The sequence below is a fragment of the Ambystoma mexicanum genome, chromosome 3p (genome assembly GCF_040938575.1).
Source record: "Ambystoma mexicanum isolate Mex_15411 chromosome 3p, UKY_AmexF1_1, whole genome shotgun sequence".
NCBI lineage: Eukaryota > Metazoa > Chordata > Amphibia > Caudata > Ambystomatidae > Ambystoma > Ambystoma mexicanum.
Window position 1 is genome coordinate 1,253,803,427 of NC_090925.1, and position 21,747 is coordinate 1,253,825,173.

The following is a 21,747-nucleotide window of genomic DNA, read 5'->3' on the forward strand; positions in this document are numbered from 1 at the left end:
AGTGGTGCTGTGTAATATAATGAAGGGGATCAGCCAGCTGTATTAAAAAACTTTATTTGCTGAAGTAACAATCAGCACTTAACACTGAAAAAGGTTCTTTATATGTCCATGAACAAAAGAGGTAAGTAATGGAGGACAGGGGGTGTCCTGTGCTGCTTTACAGTCTTGTGGCAGTCTTTAGTCCCTGATTAGGAGGAGCGCGACCTGCTCCGGAGAATTGGAGCCTTCTTAGTGCTTCCTGGTGTGCTTTGCCGGCTCTTGCCGGGCCACACGGGAAGTCTTGCGAGACTACGACATATCTCGTCTCGGGAGGTCCCTACACACCTCCCTTTGATAAAAAAGCAAGGTTTATTCCATTACAAAGTCATCATACTTCACTGGTCTTCTGTGCTCTCTTCTCAGACGATCTCCCTTCCTACCACCTGCGTCTTGGAGGTTTCTAATTCTCGCTCTTTCATGGCATCTTTGTCGGGGGTTTTACAAGGGGTGAATTCCTCTTGGCTTCTTTCCGCTGTGTGATGCTTCCCAAACATTGCCACACACTCAATGTTCCACGTGTGGCCATCCTCTGTGTGAGTGTAATTTGTCCCTCTGTGGATGACATTTATTGGTTGACTGAACTTTGAACCTGTTGTTTGGTCTTTGCTCTGTAGTTGTATTTTGATCCAGTCGCCTTCCTTGACTTCGCGACCTTGGGTCGTTCGTCTCTGATCACTCCATCGCTTCATGCGTGCTTTGCGGTTTTCCAACCTCCACACTACTTCTGCCAAGTCTACTTCATTATCTTCTTTTACTCTGGTCAACCATGGTGTTACCAGTGTGGATGCTGCTCTCCTCCCCTTTGCATTCGAAATGGTGACAGTTGGGTGATGCCGTTGAGGGTTAATCTGTGGGTCGCAACAACCTCTTTGACTGTTTTGAGGGGATCCATAGCGGAAGCGGTTACTTACCGGATGGCTTCTTTGATTAACCTATTTGCCCTCTCCACTAGTCCATTTGCTTGGGGATAGTAGATCGCAACCTGCCTCTGTTTTATGTTGTGTGTGTGCAGGAATTACTCCAGTTCCCGTGACACGAGCTGTACTCCATTGTCCGTGACTAAATCTTTGGGGAGACCTTCCCTCTGAAAAATGGATGTGGGGACTTCTATGACAGTAGCTGTAGTAATGTTGGGGACAAATTCAGCTTCAACCCATTTTGACAGGTAGTCTACCATCACTGTTAAGATGGATTTCTGTACTCTGACCTGGTGCGCAGAGGTTCAGAAGGCCAGCCTAGTTTCTTGGAACAGGGCAACCTTCTGGACAAGCCAGACCAATCAAGGTAGCATTGGTGGCGGTCAAGACTAGGTCTCAGGATGGGTGAGGGTGACTGAAAGACCCCCATGAGCACGCAAAGTAAAGGACACTACAAATCACTCACAGTCAGGTGTGTGTATATATATTTATTCAAGGCTGTTGAACTCAAACACAAAGCAATTATCAGCAGTAATACTTCAAACCAATACAACACTACTATAACACAAATATACAATACCAAGTGGCCTAAACGGTTAAAACATAGAATGGGTCCACAACCTAAAAGGAAAGGGAGCAAGCAGTGTAAATAGACTTAAGCAGTTCTTCATCAATCAATTCCTAACTGAGAGGCAGTCCAGTCCCTACGAAGAGTGGAGCCTAGTGCTCAAATGTACTTACAAATGCGGGTTCATGCAATAGTGCAGAAGGACGAAAATGGAGTCTCTTGCAGGGGCTATCGCTGCTCAGAAAGGTGGGTGAGGCAACAAAGAACAAGTTCCCACTATTTGTGGAGGGTCTCCCCAAAAGGGCAGAACATGTTCCAGGAGTTGGATAGGGACCGTAGCACAGGCTACCTGTGGAAAGGTGAGTGGCCCTCAGGGTACACTTGTGCGTAAAAGTGGATGGATGCGCTAGGGGCCACAAGTAAAGGTTGCAAGTACTCACCGAGCCCCATCGCTCTCTGGACCAAACTTCGGCAGTCGAGTCCACTTCGGTTGCAGGTTCAAATGCAGCAGTTGTGAGGCTCTGCAGCTTTCAGCTGAGAAGTTACAGCAATGATTCCCTGGCGGGACAATAGCGATTTCTCTGCTCCTGATAAAGGGATCAGGCCAGTTGCACTGTAGCAGGCTTCAGGGCACAGAGGGGCACAGCAGCAAGGCACCTGTGAAGTTCGTCACCACGGCTGGGCGACACAGTAACCACGTGTATCCCGGTTCAGGCGCTCTCTCTTTATTCCAGACCTTGGGAATGCCAAGTGTACGAAATTTTGGTGTGAGAGTGTCGTGAACACAGAGCTTGCGATCTACCAAATTTCAAGTTTCAACTCAAAACAGCAGCAGTTTCAGAGCAAAGGACCTGTGCAAGTTGGTCAGTTCACTGGTTGGCCCAGGAACACTTCCGAAGAGGCTTACTTGCAGGTTTAGATGAAGTTGCTGTGAATAGTTGATCCCACTATTCAAATGGGTTGAAGCGCCTTTGCAGACCTTCTGGTTCAATCAGAAGCAGAGGAGTCCAGTGGGACAACAGCAGGCACAAGGTGCCAAACCTTCCAGCGGGTCACCAGCGGTTCCTCGACTCAGCTTCTTAGTTTCAGGATACTTGGATCCTATCCTACATTCAGTGAGAACTCAAGAGATCGACCGGGTAAGGGTGTTTGGAGCCTTCTCATATCCAGAATCTCCTTCGCACCAAAACGAGGAGGACCCAATGGTAGATCTTTTCACATACAAGCACACCAGACGTGGACCAAATCACGGACCACAGTGGTCCCAGTCATTCCCAGCACACCAGACTCTCTGGCACCAAGGATGTGTATTGGAACTAGACAGTCCAGCCCACATCCTGGAGGCATACACACAAGGCATGCAGAAGCCTGCGAAAGCTTGGCATTTCGCGGGAGAATGCATACCCAAATAAGGACTGACCCGGGTTGGCTCGACCTGGGGAAGGTAAAGGGGCAAGATGGCCAAAGGACTGGACAAAGAACCTTGTGGCATGGCCATTTTGGAGCCAGGCCACTTTCCTGTGCCAACCGCAGTTAACACGGTTTGCATGGCAAAAAAGGGTTAAAATAAGCGAAAAGATAAGCTGCCACCAGCCCTGTCCAAGGCACATCTGCACTTCTCCTAGAAAATCCTTTGAGGGAGTCCAGGGCCTTTGGAAACCTAAGGAAGACTCAAGCGCACTGTAATGTAAGGTACATTGTACACTTGTAACATGTTGCATAAAAGGTGTAATATTGGAAAAAGACTAAGGGAAACAAAGTCTCCCAGTACTTACTGTCTTTAAGGGCATGTCAGTTTCCCCATTATAAAGTCAGTGAAAGCCCAATGGAGTGCAGCTGAAGGCTGTGCTTCACTGGCAGAAGTCAGACTATGGTGTTTAAACAGCAGCATAAAGTTGAGGGGTACACAACTGGAGGGAAAATTACACATAATTGGGAAACTTTCCTAACAATCTCTATGCCATACCAATTCTCGGGAGCCGTTGCCTCCAATGGTTCTATGAAATCCAACGCAACTTCGTGCCACACCGCTTTTGGGATCTCTGTGGGAATCATCGGGGCTTGTCTGGTCTTCAAGCATTTGTCACTGTTGAGACACTTGTGGCATCTCTCAATCAAGGAGCGTATTTCCTGGTCCATGGCAGGCCACCAGTACGCCTCTCTCACCCTTCGCCATGTCATGGTGTTTCCTTAATGCCCTGAGTGGGCCCTGCACAGGATGAATCTTCTCATTCCCACTGGCGGTATTACTAGATCTCCCTTAATGAGCAATCCTTCCACCTCTGAAATTTCTTCTGTCTGTTTCCAATACGACCTCATGCCTTCAGGTATGGCCCTTTCTTCTGGCCATCTGTTCCTAAACCACTCTCTAAGTCTCACCATGGTGGGGTCTTTTTACTGTCCTCCTCCTTCCAGGGTCCTTTACTCAACTCTAGGAATTCTGGACCCCTGAGGTCTTGGATAGACGCTACAATGCATTCATCTTGCAGAAAAGTGGTAGCTTTCTCTTTGTTTCCAAGTAACCTCGACATGCAGTCCGCCTGGGCATTTCTCCACCTGGCTATGTGGGTTATTTCAAATGTGTATTCCTGAAGTTTGGCCGCGATGAGTGCCAAACAGGGTGTTGACAACTGTCCCGTCTGGACTGAGCATATGACTGTAGCCCACGCTGGATTGAATGGCTGAAGGCATGGTGCTTCCACTATCCACCCTTTTATACATTTTACAGCCTCCCTCTGGGCATCCAACCATGTGAACTCTGCACCTTTTTTTAATAGGTCTCTCAGCGGCGGCTTGATTTCTGAAAAATTGGTGATGAACTTGGCGTAATATTCTGCAAGTCCCAGAAACGACCTCACTTCTTCCTTGTTGGCTGGCTCCAGAGCCTTGACAATGGCTTACACCAGGTTTTGTTTGGAGCTTATACCCCAGGAAGAAATCTTGTACCCCAAATATTAAACCTCTTGTGCCCTTAGGATGCACGTTTCGTATCTCAACTTGACTCCAGCATCCTGTAGTTTGGTGAGGACTCTTTTGAGATTGACATCATGTGTGTGTTCATCCGTGGCATAGACCAGTATATCGTCCTGTAAGGACACGTTTCCTATGTCACGCAGTAGTAAGTCCATCATGCGCTGAAATGCCGAAGCTGTGGACGACAAACCAAAGAGCATCTTAGTGAACTGATTTGTGCCAAACGGGGTGATAAACACTGTGAGTGGCTTTGATTCTTTGTGAAGATGCATCTGATATGCATCCCTTATATGGAGCTTGGAGAACACTCTGGCTTCCTTCATCATGAGGAGAAGTTCATTTAAGCTGGGGAGGGAGTAGCTATCTGAAATGACTTCCAAGTTAAGGATGTGCAGTGGTCGAAGTGTACGAAAAGAAGTAGTGGAACTATGTTCCCTACTGGCCTGCACCGCTCCACACAGACCCCATCGCCAGACCCCATTGCCGCGCCCCTTCCCATACACAATTAAAAACCCAAAACACATGTGCCTGCTCTTTAAGGAAACGTCCTGTACAGTTCACTGAAAGTGCAAGTTTCAACTTCTTCCTACACTTTTATTTTAAAACGAAACTGTTCCGGAATGGTTTCTTTTAAAAATAAAAGTATAGGAACGGTAAAACATAGTTAAAAGAAGTAGAGGAGCACCGCTCCCGACCGCTTGTGCCCACTTCGACCACTGAGGCTGCGGAGGTCTATGCAGACCCTTAAGTCTTGTGAGTTTTGCTTCTTGATAAGGATGATGGGGTTCAGCCACTCCAAGGCTTCTACCTCCTCAATGGTGCCTTCCTTCACCATTTTATTGAGCTTGGTTCTGAGTATGTCCCTGGCTGTCACTAGCACCGGGCTACTTTATATGCTTGACGGGGACTGCATTTGCCTTGAGCATTATTTTGTGTACAAAGTTCTTGATTTTCCCTAGCCCTTCCGAAATCCGTTTGGGAATGTCTTCTTTAACTACTGGCACTCCTCCTGTAGTGACTGTTAACACCTGATCTTCCGTGCTGGGATCTAATTTGATCTTGGGCTTGGCTTGATCGTCCCATCCTAGGACTGCTCGTCCTTCTTGTGTGAAGCATACTCTTGTGGTGGTCTCTCTCCCCTTTAACTCCACCGTTCCTTTGATATACCCTTGTAGGTCTACTAAAGCACCGCCAAATACTGTAGGTTTGTGGCGTGTGCTGAGAACTTCAACCGTTTCGGTGCCCATCATTTCTTTGTATGTACATAGTGGCATTATGGTCTGATCAGAGACTGAATCAGCCATGACTCTAGACTCCATGCCATTCCCTCTGATTACGCAGCAGAGCTTTTCCCTCCTGGCTTGTGGGCTGTTTACCATTAACATTGTGGGCCTCTCTTCTTAGGATGACGATTCCCCCTTGGCATTATGTTCCGCATTTATGTTCGTAACTTTTCTATTTCGCCACCTGCATACCAGTGAAAAGTGTTGAATTTTCTTGCACACAGAGCATTGCTTGTCTCTTGCTGAACATTCTCTGTCATTGGCTTAAGAGTTTGGTGCTGGTGCATCTGTGACACTTCAGCGGTTCCTTCATTCCCCACTTCCCTTCTCTCGCGTCAGTCACTTGTTTCTCCTTCTTATTCCTAAAGGTGATCACTTGGACCTCTGCTGGGCCAGAGCTTCCTGCATACTCTTTTTATCGCCCTGCAGTTTCTTCCACTGCCCTTGCGAAATCTATGGCTTTTGCAAGTTGGAGTTCGCTCTCCAAAATAAATTTGTCCTGCTCTTTTCTGCTGTTGGTGTGGACTGTCAACATGTTGCAGATCAATTCTTCTGCGTTATTGCCAAAGTTGCACTGTGTGGCCAGTTGGCGCAGCTTGGTAACACAGTCGTCTACGGGTTCTGACGCTTCTTGTTTGTGATTGTAGAAATGTATCCTGTGCAACACTGTATTTTCTTTGCTGGCAAAGCGCTTAATAATTCTTCTGACGGCCTCCTTGTATACATTGTTGTTTTCATCCACCCCTGCTTCGGGTGTAAGGCCTGCAAACACTCTTTGACCTTACACCCCAGCGCGTTTAATAACATAGCTGCGCCTTGCTGCTGTTTACAGCGCACCTCCTAGTGCTTCCAGGTAAGTCATGAACATGGGATGCCATTGTGGCCATGGAACTGCAGGCCTACCTGGAGTTTTCAGAAATAGCGGGGGCGGTGTTGCTCCTTGCACGATGATATGTGGGTTCCAATCCAATCCTCGTCGTCAAATATGTAGTATAATGAAGGGGATCAGCCAGCCGGATTAAACAACTTTCTTTGCTGAAGTAACAATCAGAAGCTAACACTGAAAAAGGTTCTTTATATGCCCATGAACAAAAGAGGTAAGTAATGCAGGACAGGGGGTGTTCTGTGCTGCTGTACAGTCTTGTGGCAATCTTTAGTACCTGATTAGGAGGAGCGCCAAGAGCACGACCTGCTCCGGAGCATGGGAACCTTCCTAGGGTTTCCTGGTGCGATTTGCTGGTTCTCGCCGGTTCGCGCAGGAAATCTTTCGAGACTACGCCGTATTGCGTCTCGCGAGGTCCCTACATGCTGGTCCCCATTTTTAGAGTCTGTAGGACTCCATGGGGCTTTTTGGTGGATCAGTAATTCCGGGTGGTGAATCTGCTGATTTTTTTACAGTAAAGTTGGGATTTACCTCCAGCTTTTTGTTGGTGGTAAATCATCACCTTACTGCCAAAACTCGTAGTACCACAGTGTGGTAATATGGCAATAATGTAACGATAATGGAATTAAAGCCACTTTACTGCCACTTTTTACTGCACCACTGTAATTGTAATGGGTCCCATTTCGTTTTCATCGTCCTTCTTGCTCATCCGTTTGTAAAGTGGGAATACATATTTTCTTTTCCCTTCTGCTCCTCAGCTGCTTTTGTATATCGAAATGCATTACCAGTTTAGCCCCATTGCCCATCTATCTCTATATTTGATAGCTCCAGGCGGCCAGCTGTTGTACAAATGGATTCCCATGTAACAAACCTCTTCTTTGATTGATTAATGGAAATAGCACTCAGTTCAAAGATCACCCTCTTAAGACCGCTGTGGCTCCTTTGTAACAGTTAACCATTGATTTCTCTTATTCCTTTCAGGAAATGCTAGGTAAATATTCAGCATGAAAGAGAGTTCACCAATTTCCACTGATCAGCATCCACCCTTATTCAGTACTCCAAATCTATATCCTCAATGACAGTGACTCCGCTAGACAGGCATTGATTAACATTGATGCTTTTTCACTTAGTAGCACTGCCATGTTAAATAGCACTTAACGTGTATCCATTTCTGCACCCTTACAGACTAAAGACAACCCCAGCAGCAACTTCAATCAAGGAAACCTTCTCTTTACCACCATTGACCTGTTTGAGGCAGGCACAGAGACTACCTCTACAACACTACGCTGGGGCCTGCTCTACATGCTCCTTTATCCAGATGTTCAGAGTAAGTGTTAATGTGGTATGCTGTAGGTGTGGGATTAGAAAGAGATTGACAAATTGTAATTGTTTGAATTCACACTGGCATATCCCCACAGTAGCTGATAAATGCCAGCTTCCTACTTCCAGAAAACATGTTCAGCTAAAAACTGAATTGAAAATGAACCATCCGACTTTTGGTCTTTTTTCTCAAAACAGTCTTTTGCAATGTTTGTGGGTGATACAGATAGTGCTTTTCTTGGTTGGGCATAATAAGTATTATTAGGGATGCATGGTCTTATTTCAGAATCAGTGTTGTGTGGGCAGAGACGTAAGAGGTTACAGAGCAGTTGGGAGACTAGGCTTTAGTTGGGGGTTGGGTAGAAAATTAGTAGAATCTAGTCCAGGAAGAGGTAGAATCTTAAAATAGGCTTCACTTGAGGGCAGGTAGTAAATACACACAGGATTTAGTTGAGTGAGTGAGAGGATAGTGAAGTAGGATAGGGCTTTGAAGTGGGCTGAAAGTGGGCTGCTTTTCTGCTGGATAGAATCTCTATTGAACTGTCAATTCCTAGTAAACTGCTGTTATCTGGAAAATAACATTGCAAGAACATAGACCACGCCCACTTACCCAGAAACACTTAAAAGAACCAGGCCGCTTGCATCTAAAGTGTGCTGGAAGTGTGCTGCTTTGCAGCTGGATATAATCTCTGTTGGACTGTCAATTCCTAGTGGTATGCAGAATTTCACCAGTAAACTTCATTGCAGCATTGTGAGCCGCTAGGTTGTTTTAGGTTGGATTTATAATAATATAGGGATTTTTTTGTGATTGCTACTTACCTTTTGTGACATGGACACATTTGCCATTGCTTCCGAGATTGAGGAGAGAAGGACCAAAGATTTGGGCGGAGTCAGCAGCAATTAAAAGATTAAATTGGGTGACTATACGTATGCATGCTGTCTTTGTGTTGAGAAGACGTAGGCCCTTGTTACAAGTTTCCTACAAAAACGCTGGTAATTCCAGCGTGACGGTCTTACCATTACCAGCAGGCTTACCGCTGGAATCACTGGCACATTATAGGTCTGCGGCCGTGCTAACACACCCCTGCTGCAAACAGTAATACCGTAGCACCGGAACTACCGGCATCGACATGAAATTGCTGGTGTTTCCAGCAGAAATGTGCCAGAAATACAGTTACCGGCACCCCAAAGTGCCAGAATCACTGGTGCTGGAATCACCAGAAACAGGATGCTCCTAGACAGCCATTTAAAAAACTCAATCCACTTTAAATCCCCAACTTCCTGCTGCCATCCATCCAATCTGAAAGCATAGACATTCCAGGAAGTGGGAAATCTTGAGTCCTTTAGCTCCGGCTTTGCAAGCTGCAGTTCCCAGAGCTGACTGCCCTTGTGAACAATTGAGGCTGGGAATCACAGGTCCAGCCAGATAAGGAAGACGGCCATCTGGCAGGAGGTGGACAACAAGGTAACAGCTGTGGGGACTGTCCTGCATATGGCATGGGACTGCCAAAAGCATTGGGACTACTTGCGGCTGAGAGTCTGGAACATCCTGGCCACCGAAAGGAGGGAATCTGCTGCCACAGGAGAAGGGATAGTGGCAGCCATAAACCTGGAAGGAGATGTGCAGTTCCATCTTGCACAGAGAGGGCATCAAGGGAGTTCAGGCAGCAGAGGCCGGAGCTGGGACCTGAGGTGATTGTGGTAAGTACAACAAATCACATGTAAATACAAATGTTGAGTCCAAATGCATGCATTCTCAAGCAGAGAAACACCAAATGGGCAACGGAACAGGTCAAACTCCAAATGGGCCAATAACATGCACATGCCAGGGGTCTTGGGCAGATATAGCCATGCACAATCACTACAGCCAAAATACACTGTCCCACACATGGACACATTGCATGCGCCCATGTGACTCAAGGGAGACCAGGTCAGGAATAATAGAACCACCGCACATACAACAACAAGCCACCTTGGCAGACCAACAGTTTATGTTTATTGCCACCACTCACATGTAGAAGCACACAACGGAGGAAACAGACCTAATAAACACCATGACAAGATCAGGACACACACAATGTAGCATGAGTGTAATGCAAGCCCGCAAATGTGACTCCCAGAAGACTAACTGCATGCTCATCTCACCACAACAAGCACATCCTCGGATAAGCGACGCACCGGGCCTGTCGTCCAGCCCAGCACATGCAGGCGGGAAGGCCACACCACCACCTCCTACAGGACAAGAAACACCACCTGCTGGGCCAGCTGTGCAACTGCCACCACTGCCAGCTGCTGACAACATCACACCTGTGGTCAGTGGCCTCACCATGTTTCATGTGCCCAACACAACACCATTGCCACACCAGCCATATCATGACAGGTACAGTGTGGAGGAGGATGATGATCCCCACCCCCCACTCGTTCGTGTCATTCAGCCCAGCAAGAATGTACAGCCCCCCTCCTCCACTCATGCCCAACATCCGGGACATGGATGTGCGGTTCTATGCAATGGTTGACCGGCATGGGGCAATAACAGAAATTGACCAGCAGCAGCTGCATGGTCGGAGGCTGCTGTGGGGGTGCATCCAGGCCAGTAGCCACAGGACCACACAGGCACAAGGCCGTACCACCGCTGCACTGCTCATACTGGCACAAAGGGTTCGCAAGGGGGATCAGGGGATCTCTGCCATGGCTGAGTCCCTCTCACACATGCTGTAACTTACCCTACAACACTTGGGGGCCCAGGGGTCTGACCCGCCATCGACCATCACTACCCCTAGGAGCTAGCAGCAGGGAAGTCCAAGGTGCCGCTCCCAGTGGATTTCCTCAACACCTGGCCAGCCAAGAGCCCTGTGACAAAGAGGCAGGGAAAATGACTCTTGGTGTGACACTTTGGTTCACTTACTGACTATAGGGTATGTGGGGAGGCGGAGGGGTGTGTGTGGGGATGGGGGGTGTGTGGGGAGGGTGAGGGCGTGTGTGGGGACAAGGAGTCTGTGGGGGGGTGTCTACAATTGAGGAGAGTTGCATACCAGAATCGTGTAGTTGCAGCATGAGGTAGGCGATTACATTTTAAAACCCATAGTGCTATAAAATGTGTATCAAAATGCAGCCTACATTCATTAGGCCAGTCTTAACAACTTGAACAGGTTTTGCAGGCATAGTGGGAGATGGGAAAGAAAATCTATTTACCCTCATCCTCCACGCTCCACCAGCAAAACCTCTTTGTTTACCACTTTCATGATATTTTCACGCATGTGAATAACAAATGGATTCAGGTGGAATCTGCCTGTATTAACTCCTGCTAACAGCAGGTGAATGCCCTAGGAATCCATTTTAAACTGAGTCATCTGATTGTTATATGCAGGAGCCATTTGCATCCTTTATAACATAGAGCATATGTAAAGAGTAAAGGTGATTTAGTCTGAATGTTGGTGGTCCCCTCCTTGCAATTAAAACTTTTTGCAAAATGAGGCCATTAGTTTCTGGCACTTAGTGACTTCTCTTGTGTGGAAGTCTGCATATTATGCTGCTTACTAAGAAACGTCTTGGACTTCTTTTTGCCTATTGAAGAGCCTTAGGAATATTTCTGTAAAGGAAACATCTTAGAAATCATTTTGAGAAGCAAATGTTTGAGGAATTGTTTTGCCAGTGGCATGGTTTGGGAAAGATTGTAAGCAGGAGAGGGCATTCAGTTGTTGCAACTGAGAGTGATGTCCTTTTGTGGCAACGCGCATGTTGCATGTAAAGAATACGCCTAGAATTCCTAGGAGGTAGGAGAATATTGAATTCGGTGTGCAGTCATAATGTCGACATCAATAATGTCGACAGTCAAAATGTCGACAAATTAATGTCGAAAATCAATAATGTCGACATACAAAAATGTCGACATTTTACATTAATGTCGACATTTTTTCGAAATGTTGTATAAATAAATAAATATATATTTATTGTTGTGTTGTATGTGTTGAGTATGAGGGGTGGGGGGTGGCAGGGGGTATTGGGTGAGAGGGGTTGGGGGGGACATCCCCATAGTAAATGATATTCTTTTTATTTATTTGTTTATTTATTTATTGAATAATAAATAAATAAATAAATATATAATTACTATGTGTTGGGAATGAGGGTGAGAGGGTGGTTGGGGGGGGTGTGGGGGGGTGTCAGGGGGGTGTTGGGTGAGGGGGGGTTGGGGGGGACCCCCCCCATAGTAAATTAGACTCTTTTTGGTTATTTATTTATTGAAAAAATAAATAAATAAATAAATAATTAGATTGTGTTGAGTATGAGGGGTGAGAGGGTGGTTAGGGGGTGTGGTGGGGTGGCAGGGGGGTGTTGGGTGAGGGGGGGTTGGGGGGGGACCCCCCCATAGTAAATGATACTTTTTGTTGGTTATTTATTTATTGAAAAAATAAATAAATAAATATATAAATAATTAGAATGTGTTGCATATGAGGGGTGGGAGGGTGGTGGTGTGGGGTGTGGGGGGGTTGCAGGAGGGTGTTGGGTGAGGTGTTGATAGTGTTAAGGGTTTATAGTCATATTGTCGAAAAAAAAATGTCGACATTTTTTTTTCGACATTATGACTTTTTACATTAAAAGTATAGAATGTCGACATTATTATTTTCGACATTATTTTTTCGACATTTTTGTCTGTCGACATTTTTTTGTCGACATTATGACTATAAACCATTGAATTCAATGGCTGTAACTAGGACTCTTATCTTTTTGTGGCCAGTCCACCTGCGTATTGCTTGCTAAAGTCGGAATTCTTAGGCGGTAGGAGGGGATTATATTTAGCGATTGTAACTGAGTCATATTTTTTAGGCCAGTCTAGCCTGTTTTGTATAAGTTTAGAAATCATTTTGCCAATGAAAACTCTTAGAAGCCTTTTTTTTAATTATTTTTTTAAATATTTTTATTAATTTTATTCAACCAACAAAAAACAAACCAAACTCAACTTACAGTGGATACATAACTTGCTCATAAATACACATACATTGTTACATTTTCGCTCACTGTATTTCCCGTCCCTCCCCCCTCCCGAGCCTACTTTCTCCCATTGTTAGTCTCCACCACTTGTAGTGGGGAGTCCTCTTCCGCCACGCTTATTGAGTCACCATTACTTGGTCCATCATACGAAGGCCCAAATAGTTCTGCTATTAGTTGTCTCCAACCTGCTAGGGCTCCAGCTTCACCCTCTATGTCCCCTCTGCACGCTTCCTGCCATACCACTGTTTCTGCCTCCGCCCACTTCTGCAAGTCCTTCCACCACGTCTCCACTTTGGGCTCGTGACACGCTTTCCATCCCATCGCAATCCTTCTCTTCGCCAGAACATACGCCAGATCTTTCCATTTGCTCACATGTTTAAGGTTCCGCGATCTGGGAAGCCCTCCCAGCAAACAAGCCCACACAGTATCCACCTTCATGCAAATTCCCTTGTCTTCCATTTTCTGTGCTACGTCTCTCCAATATTTCACTATCAGTGGGCATGCCCAGAACATATGCACCATTCCTGCGTTTTCCTCATTACATTTGGGACACACTTGGCTTCCCAAATGTAAATGTGGCTATCTTTAGTGGCGTCATATATGCTCTGTGAGTTATATACAACTGTATTTGTTGCAGCCTAGCATTTCTCGATACTTTTTTATGATACCCCTGAGCCCTTTGCCACATCCCATCACTAATCAGGTCCCCTACTTCTTCCTCTCAGTCCAGTCTAAGTTGCACCACTTCGTTGCCCACGTGAGTCATCATCATCTCATATACTCTAGACGTTTCATGCCCCCCTTCCACTATATCATATATCGTATCTAGTGAGGTGTCTGGTTCCTCTGCTAGTTCCACCTCGGACCAGGTATCTTTGATTCCTTGCACCATCCAATGATACATAATAAATTGCCCAGCACTCAACCCCGTTTGTTCCACCAGCTCCTCAAATTCCTGTATTTTCCCTTCTTGCCACACATCCCCCAATGTTGCTATTCCTACCGGTTCCCAATACTTCCTAATCATTAACCTTGGTTGCTTTTCTGTTCCCATCATTGTGACCAATGGGATTTGCGAAGAGCACGGGGCCGGCTTGTCCATCAACCAGCATGCCCTCTGCCACATCCCCCACCCAAGCTCCCGCTTTGGCAACCATATCATTTCTCTCAGAAAATATGGGGTGCAATCTCCTTAGTGCCGCCTATGCTCTAAGGTAGGCTCCGCAGAGAGCCATTTGGCTACATGTTGCAATTGGCTTGCTACATAATATACTTCCCAGTTTGGTAATTTAATGCCCCCTTTCTCATGTGGATTTTGAAGTTTCCACAGGCCTACCCTGTTCCTCATCCTGTGCCATAGGAATTCCCTACATATGCTATCCAACCTAATAAAGAATTGCCGGGGTATGGAGTATGGGATGTTTGCGAAGCAATGCAACAGCCTGGTCAATGCCACCATCTTGAGCATCGCTCCTCGCCCCATCATTGCCAAGGAGAGTTTCGCCCAGAACTTCATGCTGTTTTCCAGTTTCTGAACCGTTCTATCTTTATTATGCCTATGTTCGGATTCTACTGTATAGTATATATCTATCCCAAGATATCTAAAGGTTGTGGCCTCCCACGGTATCTGTAGTACCGGCAGATTCTCCACCAAGAGCCCCCTATATATGCCCAGCGGGAACACACAGGATTTATTGGGGTTCACAGCTATACCTGAGAGTTCAGCAAACCTCCCCACCACTTCTAATACATACTGCAGGTTCTCCTCTGGGTAGCGCAAATACAGCAACATATCGTCTGTGTATGGTGAAATTAAATGTGATGTTTCCCCGACAACAATGCCTATCTCGTCATATTGGTGCCTTAAATAGATCGCCAGTGGCTCCAAAGCCAGAATATACAATATGGGGGACCAGGGGCATCCCTGTCTGGTTCCTCTACCAAGTTGCCACCTTTCTGAGATCACAGTTCCTATCTTCACTTTCGCTAATGGCGCACTATATAGAAGTTCTACCCAGTGAAGATATCCCGGCCCCATAACGTAATTAGCTAGGGCCGCCTTCACCAGGGCCACTTGACAGAGTCAAATGCCTTGATCGCATCCAGTGATACTATCGCCATTTCGCTAATGTCTCCTCTAGTGTGTTCGACCACTCGATGGAGTCGCTTCAAATTATTCGAGATATTCCTATTTGGGACATATCCTGTTTGGTCAGGGTGTATTAATTTATTGATGACCTTCTTTAATCTGTTTGCTAGAACCGCTGTTAAAATCTTACTATCTTGGTTCAACATCGATAGGGGCCTATAGGATCCGCAGTCACTACCAGGCCTATTGGGCTTGGGGAGTGGTATGATAACCCTTTGCGCAGTGATTCCGGTAATCTCCCAACTTCATATGCTTCATTAAGCATTTCCAGCAGTGGTGGGAGAATCTCAGCTTTATATGTCTTATAAAATTCGCTTGGGAGTCCGTGGGTTCCCTGGGTTTTACACGTGGGCAGCTGCCTCACCACTTCTTCTAGCTCCTCTAGGGTGATCGGGGCATCTAGCTCCTCCCTCTCCTCTACACTAATTTGGGGTAGTCCAATATCTTCCAATATGTCTCCTATTTCCCCCCTATTGCTCCCCGTCTCATCCCTGTACAAGTGTCTATAATATTCTGCAAATTCTTGATTAACCCCCTCTTGTGTATCCAGTGTCACCATTGTCTTTCACTGTTGTTCTGATTGGGGGCCTAAGAGTCTAATTTTTGTAGAGCCATGCAAGGAGTCTTCCTGGTTTGTCGCCTCCAGCATGTTGTCTTTCTATGTATTTTTTATAGTTAAGATTACATAATCGCTCCCAATATCCTGCACATTTCTGCTGCAGGCCCAGTGCCAATTCTGTATCTGCCTTAGTGTTGCTGCCCCGTTCCAATACCCTCTCCAGTTCCTTTTCAGAGTCCTGCAATTCGGTAAGAATCCCACTCTGCAGTCCTTTAGACTTTGCTATGGCAATTCCCCGCACTACTACTTTAAAGGCTTCCCAGAGTGTGCCCGCTGTCTTAACACTGCCAGTATTTATCTCGAAATAACTTATTATTTCCTCTCGCATATCTTCCCTGAATACGCTGTCTTTAAGCGCTTCTGCACGCAATCGCCATGTGGGTATCCTCCCCATTGGGGGTCGGTATTGCCACACTAGCAGCAGTGGCGAGTTGTCTGAGCGGACTCTAGCTTTATATTCCACCTGCGGTATTTCAGTCAGTAACTCCTGTGTGACAAATACATAGTCCAGTCTTGTATATAGGCCCTGTGGGGCTGCATATTGTGAATATTGTCTATCCAGTGGATGACGTGTTCTCCATACATCTGCCAGCCCAAAATCTGTCAGCAGTGCATGCAGTGCCTTTGCAGCCGGGGTGGGCCTAACTATTTTAGTGTCTGATCTGTCTATGTTGGGTTCAACACACAATTGAAATCTCCCCCCCACAATATAGCTCCCCCCACGCTGTCACTGAGTTTACTATACAGGGTCCTAAAATACGCAGCTGTATCCGGGGCATAAGTATTTACGATGCAGATCTCTCTATTTTCCACCATCCCTTTCATGATCACCATCCTACCATCCGCCTCTACCAGCGAGCTCAGCAACTGGAACGGGACATGTGGGGCCACCCATGTGATTACCCCTCTTGCATAGGCCGAGTATGTTGCTCCCACCAATGTCCCTCTCCACTTTTTCCGTATTACTTCCAATTTATCTTGCGTTAAATGAGTTTCTTCTAACAGGGCTATATCCACTTTCTGTCTGTGCAGGTACATCATTACCTTGTTCCGCTTCAGATAACTATTGAGCCCCCTGACGTTCCAAGTGACTATCTTAAGGTCTCCCATGGTTCGTCTTGTGTTCCCTGAGGTGTAGGCTCACCCCATAACTCTTCCTCAATCCAATTCTGTATGTTCAATAAAATCAACCAGCGCTGCTGCATTGCTCACAGCCAATCTAGCGTTAACCAGTGCAGAGCGTGAACACTGCCCAAGCCAGTTTATAAAAAAATGGGAACAGACGGACACGACGGCAGAGAATATAACTTACATGTTTTTATTTTATCAATGGTCCTGACCGTAATTAAGCCTGGATTGGCCTTAAGTGATGTTTAAAACTCTCTAGTGTAAGTGATCATAGTAAAAAGGAAAAAGCGGTTTGTGATAGTCTCATGGCAACCTTATGTTAGTTGGACTAAGGGTGCAAAACAGAGCAACTGGTTAAAAATAGTCCAGAGACTTTCTTGAATTGAAAAATGCAAAATACAAAAAACATCACTGAATGGGCCTACAATGGGACTTCGCATCAGCACGCATTTCAGTGATGACGCCATCAAGCGCAGCTGTAGAGATTTAATGTAATATAGTTAATGTAGTAGGCAATTAAAAATCACAAATAATACACCAAAGTCTAAAATTTAAATGTAATACACACATTTCATGAATCATTGTAGATATATAAAAAGTCAAGTTAAAAAACGTAGAATGGCACCAATAACTCAGACACAGTTTGATACTGCAGCTGCTGTCCATGTTAGGGGGGGCAGATTTGTGTGTGCCAAATTGGAGGTATTAGTGCTGCATTCAGTAACCCCAGGTGCACAAGAAATTGCAGTACATGATGAGGAACTGTAACCAGAAATCAGATGAGGAGAAAAGGAAGGAAGAGGTGGAGATTCAGACCACTGCCTCTGGGGCAGAAAGGCAGGGTGAGCGCAGATTGACTCTACTAAAGAGCCAGGACAACCAAAACAAAGTGTTGAGGAGCATCATGAGCCAGGAAAATGGCACACAGTGTAGGGGAGCATAATGAGCCAGGAGAAACTGCACAATGTGTAGGGGAGTATGATGAGCCAGGAAAACCGCACACAGTGTAGAGAAGCATGATGAGCCAGGAGAAACAGCATACAGTGTAGGGGAGCATGATGAACCAAGAGAGACAGCACACACTGTACAAAAGCATGATGAACCTGAACCAAGAAAACCTAGTGACTGTACTTTTTGAACGCCACAGAGAATAACAGTTCCATTAACCAAAAAGTCTCAAAGTTTACCTTCTCCAGTTCAAGGTGATATAGTTCAAAAGCAATCCTTGAGGTTCCCTTCTCCAAGCTTTAAGTTGCACAATCCAAACAGAAAGGCATCAGGACTTCACTCCCAAGAGAACAATTGTCATCTCAAGCCTCAGGATTTCCTTCCCCAAGACTTCACTTGCTTCAGTGTTTTCAAAAGTGTTGCAGCGTTTTTATTGGGCTTGCTTCATGGTATCCTTTAGCTTTCACCATAAAGGGCTCTCTGGTCTCGGTGCAGTTGTCAGACCACACGGTCCACCCATCACAGGTCGCGCAACCAGGATCCCTGGGTTCCTTGGCACTGGCTCCTGTGCACCACGTCACCTTCACTTGACTTTCATTTAATGGCCTCTTGGCTTTAGGGTGTGCTCTTATATTCCTCTGGCTTCTCCTTGGCTGTCTTGTGGCTCTGTCCCCATGTATCACACACCCCTTGTCAAGTTGTAGCTTTGCCACACTGCCCTCAGTCAAATGCAACTCGCTGTGCAACATAGATTCATTATGGTTGAATTTCAATTCAGAGTTCAAAAGTGTTTTTAAGTTGCTTAAATATTTTCGGTTTGAACTGTATATGTGTTTGCTTTAAAGCCAAACTATTATTGAGTTCGATTTTTAATATGTTCATTTGCCCCAATGTTAGTTTCATATATTTCGGCATTCAAGATATATTGGTTTGCTTTCAAAGTTAAGTTTTCATATAGTTGGGTATTCAATATGTGCTGAATTGTTAAGGTTCATGGACCGTTACTCACTGGAGGTCCAGTTGCAGCTTCCTGACGTTGTAGCGTCCCTCTGACACTCAACAGCCTCCTTTGGGTTTGTCCGATGCTTCTCGCAGCTTCCTTTCATCTCCTGAAGCTGGGAAACCCACTGTTGCGAGCTTCACTCGCTCGCCGCACAGTTTTTCCTTCACAACGGCACCTCCAATGCTTGTTCTCAGATGCAGCGTGTGTCCTTGGGGTTCAGCGCTCTCCAGAAGCTCCTGCTGCTTGTGTCGAGCTTTGGAGGCTCCCAGGCTTGGGGAAAGTATAAAGCCCATGCACCTCGGGTCCCACAAGTCCTCTGGGTCTTTTACCAGCGTCTTCGTTCTGCTTACTAGACCACCATGGCTGCCTCCTCTCATGGGTCTCCAGCTGCTCCTCCGCACTCAGGTCTCCCTGCTCTTCCGCACTCTATCCTTCCTGTTGCTCCTTCTCCTTCTCTGTATACACTTGCAGCCCCTTGACTGGCTGCTGGTGTGAAAATCTGATTTTCCCTGCCTGACCATGATTAGAGGGACATGCCTGACCCTCACAGCTCCTTATAGGCATCTTCTTCGTCCCAGTACCAAAGTGCTGAAAAGAGGTAATCTTCATCGCTCTCAGTTACCGCCTCTTCGTCTCAGTATTGTCAGATGTTGTATGTGGAAAAATGGGGGAAACTAGGTCGGGTGGATATTTCAGGGACAATGCGTTTGTCTTGGAAGCAAAACAATGCATAGCAACACAGGTTTGAATCCCAGGCTCATGTTTAAAAACGGGTCCCCGGTATTAAGCACGCTATAAAAGAACAATTATAATTATAATATCCCATAAATGTCAGGGCTGGGTTAGGTTGACTTTCACTAGAGAAAGGGGGATACCATGACTCACAGAAGGGTACCCCACTCCCAATCCTCAAGGACCCTCCACCCAGGCGATCCTCCCTTGCTTTTCCACCCCCATGGTCAGGATCCAAGAGCGATGGACGCTGCCTGGCCACCTGCACAGTGGATCCAAGGGGTGTAGGAGTGAGAATAGCCTCAGATTTCTCACAGTAATCCTTTCTTTTGCACGCCATTTTGTGAATGGGGAACATTGCATGCAAGTGACCAACAGCATATAAGTGCTAATATTAGTTGTCCCCTGCATGCAATTACTAATTTTAATAAAATGACCCCCTGGGTAGAGAGCACGGTGAGTCAGAATAGACAGCACATAGGGTAAAGGAGCAGGATATAGGAAGTTCCTGGTCTCTACCCATCTCATACAGTGAGTACAAGGATAATTATGATGAGCCAGAAAAGATCATGACCCATCCAGATACAGGCTTTGACAACACAAGATATCAGAAATACCTAGCACTGAGGAGGAGGACAGTGATGCAGGTATGGTGAGGAGAGGGAAAGAAAAAAATACTCTCACGTTCAAACACAATCTGTAAAATCTGGAAGTGCGAAACATCAGTGTGGTTGCCAGACCACACTACGTCCCCCACCACTACCTCACAGTCAGGTGTCTATAGAAGGCCACATCTTAGCCCAGTACAAAAAGTCTGCATTAGTTTTAAAAAATGACAAAGATCAACAACATCTCATCATCTGCATTGAGTGCAAAAATATTATTTGCTGGGGGTAGCATGGGGCCAGCTTGCATCCCACATCTTTGTTGTCTCAGGTGCCATGCATAGGAGTCAGATGTCCTTAACTGCAGCCCTCCTGCACCGGCCAACCACGGTTCCACCACTGGCCCATACTTCCACATCAGAAACTATTGCTATTGCTGATGTTAAAAATATTGTTCTGCACCTCTAGCCCCAGTTCTATTCCATGCATTAAAAGTACCACTAATTGATTATTTATAATGCACCTATACACAATGTGTTTCGAGGTGCAACAAGACAAGGGGGTGGGGGAAGTGAGGATAAAACAAAACCAAAAAACGATCAATTGCAATAAGAGAAGTGCATGGGAAAGGGGAGGGGTAAAGGGGAGTGTCGGTTAGGGCATAAGGGCCCAAGAGAAAAGCGAGTGCCTGGGAAGGCCACATGGACAGAGCCAGGGGAAAGCAGAGAGTGCAGGGGAAGGAAGGTCCACAAGCTAAGTGTGAGGTAAGGGACTGGAAGGGTTACAGGGTGTAGGCCCAGCCAGGCAAGTGTGCAGGGAGGGGCTTGAAAGGTTAGTGCAGTCTGGGCAGGATCCAGGAGACCAAGTGCAAAGGTAGACTGGAAGGGGCGGGGGGGCTGGTGCCCTGACTATTTTGAAGGAACCAGGCAACCAGTCAAGAAGCAGGCAGGGAGATTAGCAGGGGAGAGGGAAGGAAGGTCTTGAGTAGCTTCCGGAACTTAAGGAGATCCGGCTAAGGTCTGAGAGGGGCAGAGAGGCTGTTCCAGAGGGCGGCACCTGTGGGGAGAGAGATCTACCCCCACTATCTTCTTGGATAAGCGTCTGATCTGCATAGAGTGAGAGCTAGAAGACTGAAGGGCTCTAGCAGGCTGGTATTTAGGGAGAGTGAGTTGGATGTAGACGGGTCCCAGGCCCCATAAAGCCTTGCGGAAGATGCAGAGGGTCTTGCACTTGATCCTCTCAGCAAAAATGCTGCCAGTGGAAAGATTTTAAGGTTGGAGAGATGCACTCCCTGGGCTGGAGGCTAATGATAAGTCTCACAGTCCTATTCTGGATTAGTTGAAGGGGGCGAATGGAGGATTTAGACAGATTGAGGAAGAGGCTGTTGCTTTAGTCCAGCCTGGAGCGGACCAGAGTTCTGGAGACATTGAGTTTCTGGGGGAAGGTGAGGAAAGGAAAAGAAGAATGCCTCTGAGGAGGTGCAGCTGAAAGTGGGCCTTCTTGGAAAGGTCTGTGATGTGAGAAGAGAAGGAGAGAGAGAGGAGTTGAAGATGACAACAAGGTTTTTTTCCTCACAAGTGGGTGAGGGGAG

General features: G+C 46.3%; 1 protein-coding gene across 1 annotated transcript in view; it reads left to right on the forward strand.

Moving 5' to 3' along the window:
• Positions 1-21,747, forward strand: part of LOC138581419 (cytochrome P450 2D17-like) — a 670,196-nt gene that overhangs the window by 465,987 nt on the left and 182,462 nt on the right. Inside the window, exon 6 of the mRNA XM_069652733.1 lies at positions 7,849-7,990. Within this exon, the coding sequence (XP_069508834.1) occupies positions 7,849-7,990 (142 nt within the window). The remainder of the gene's footprint in view (positions 1-7,848; positions 7,991-21,747) is intronic.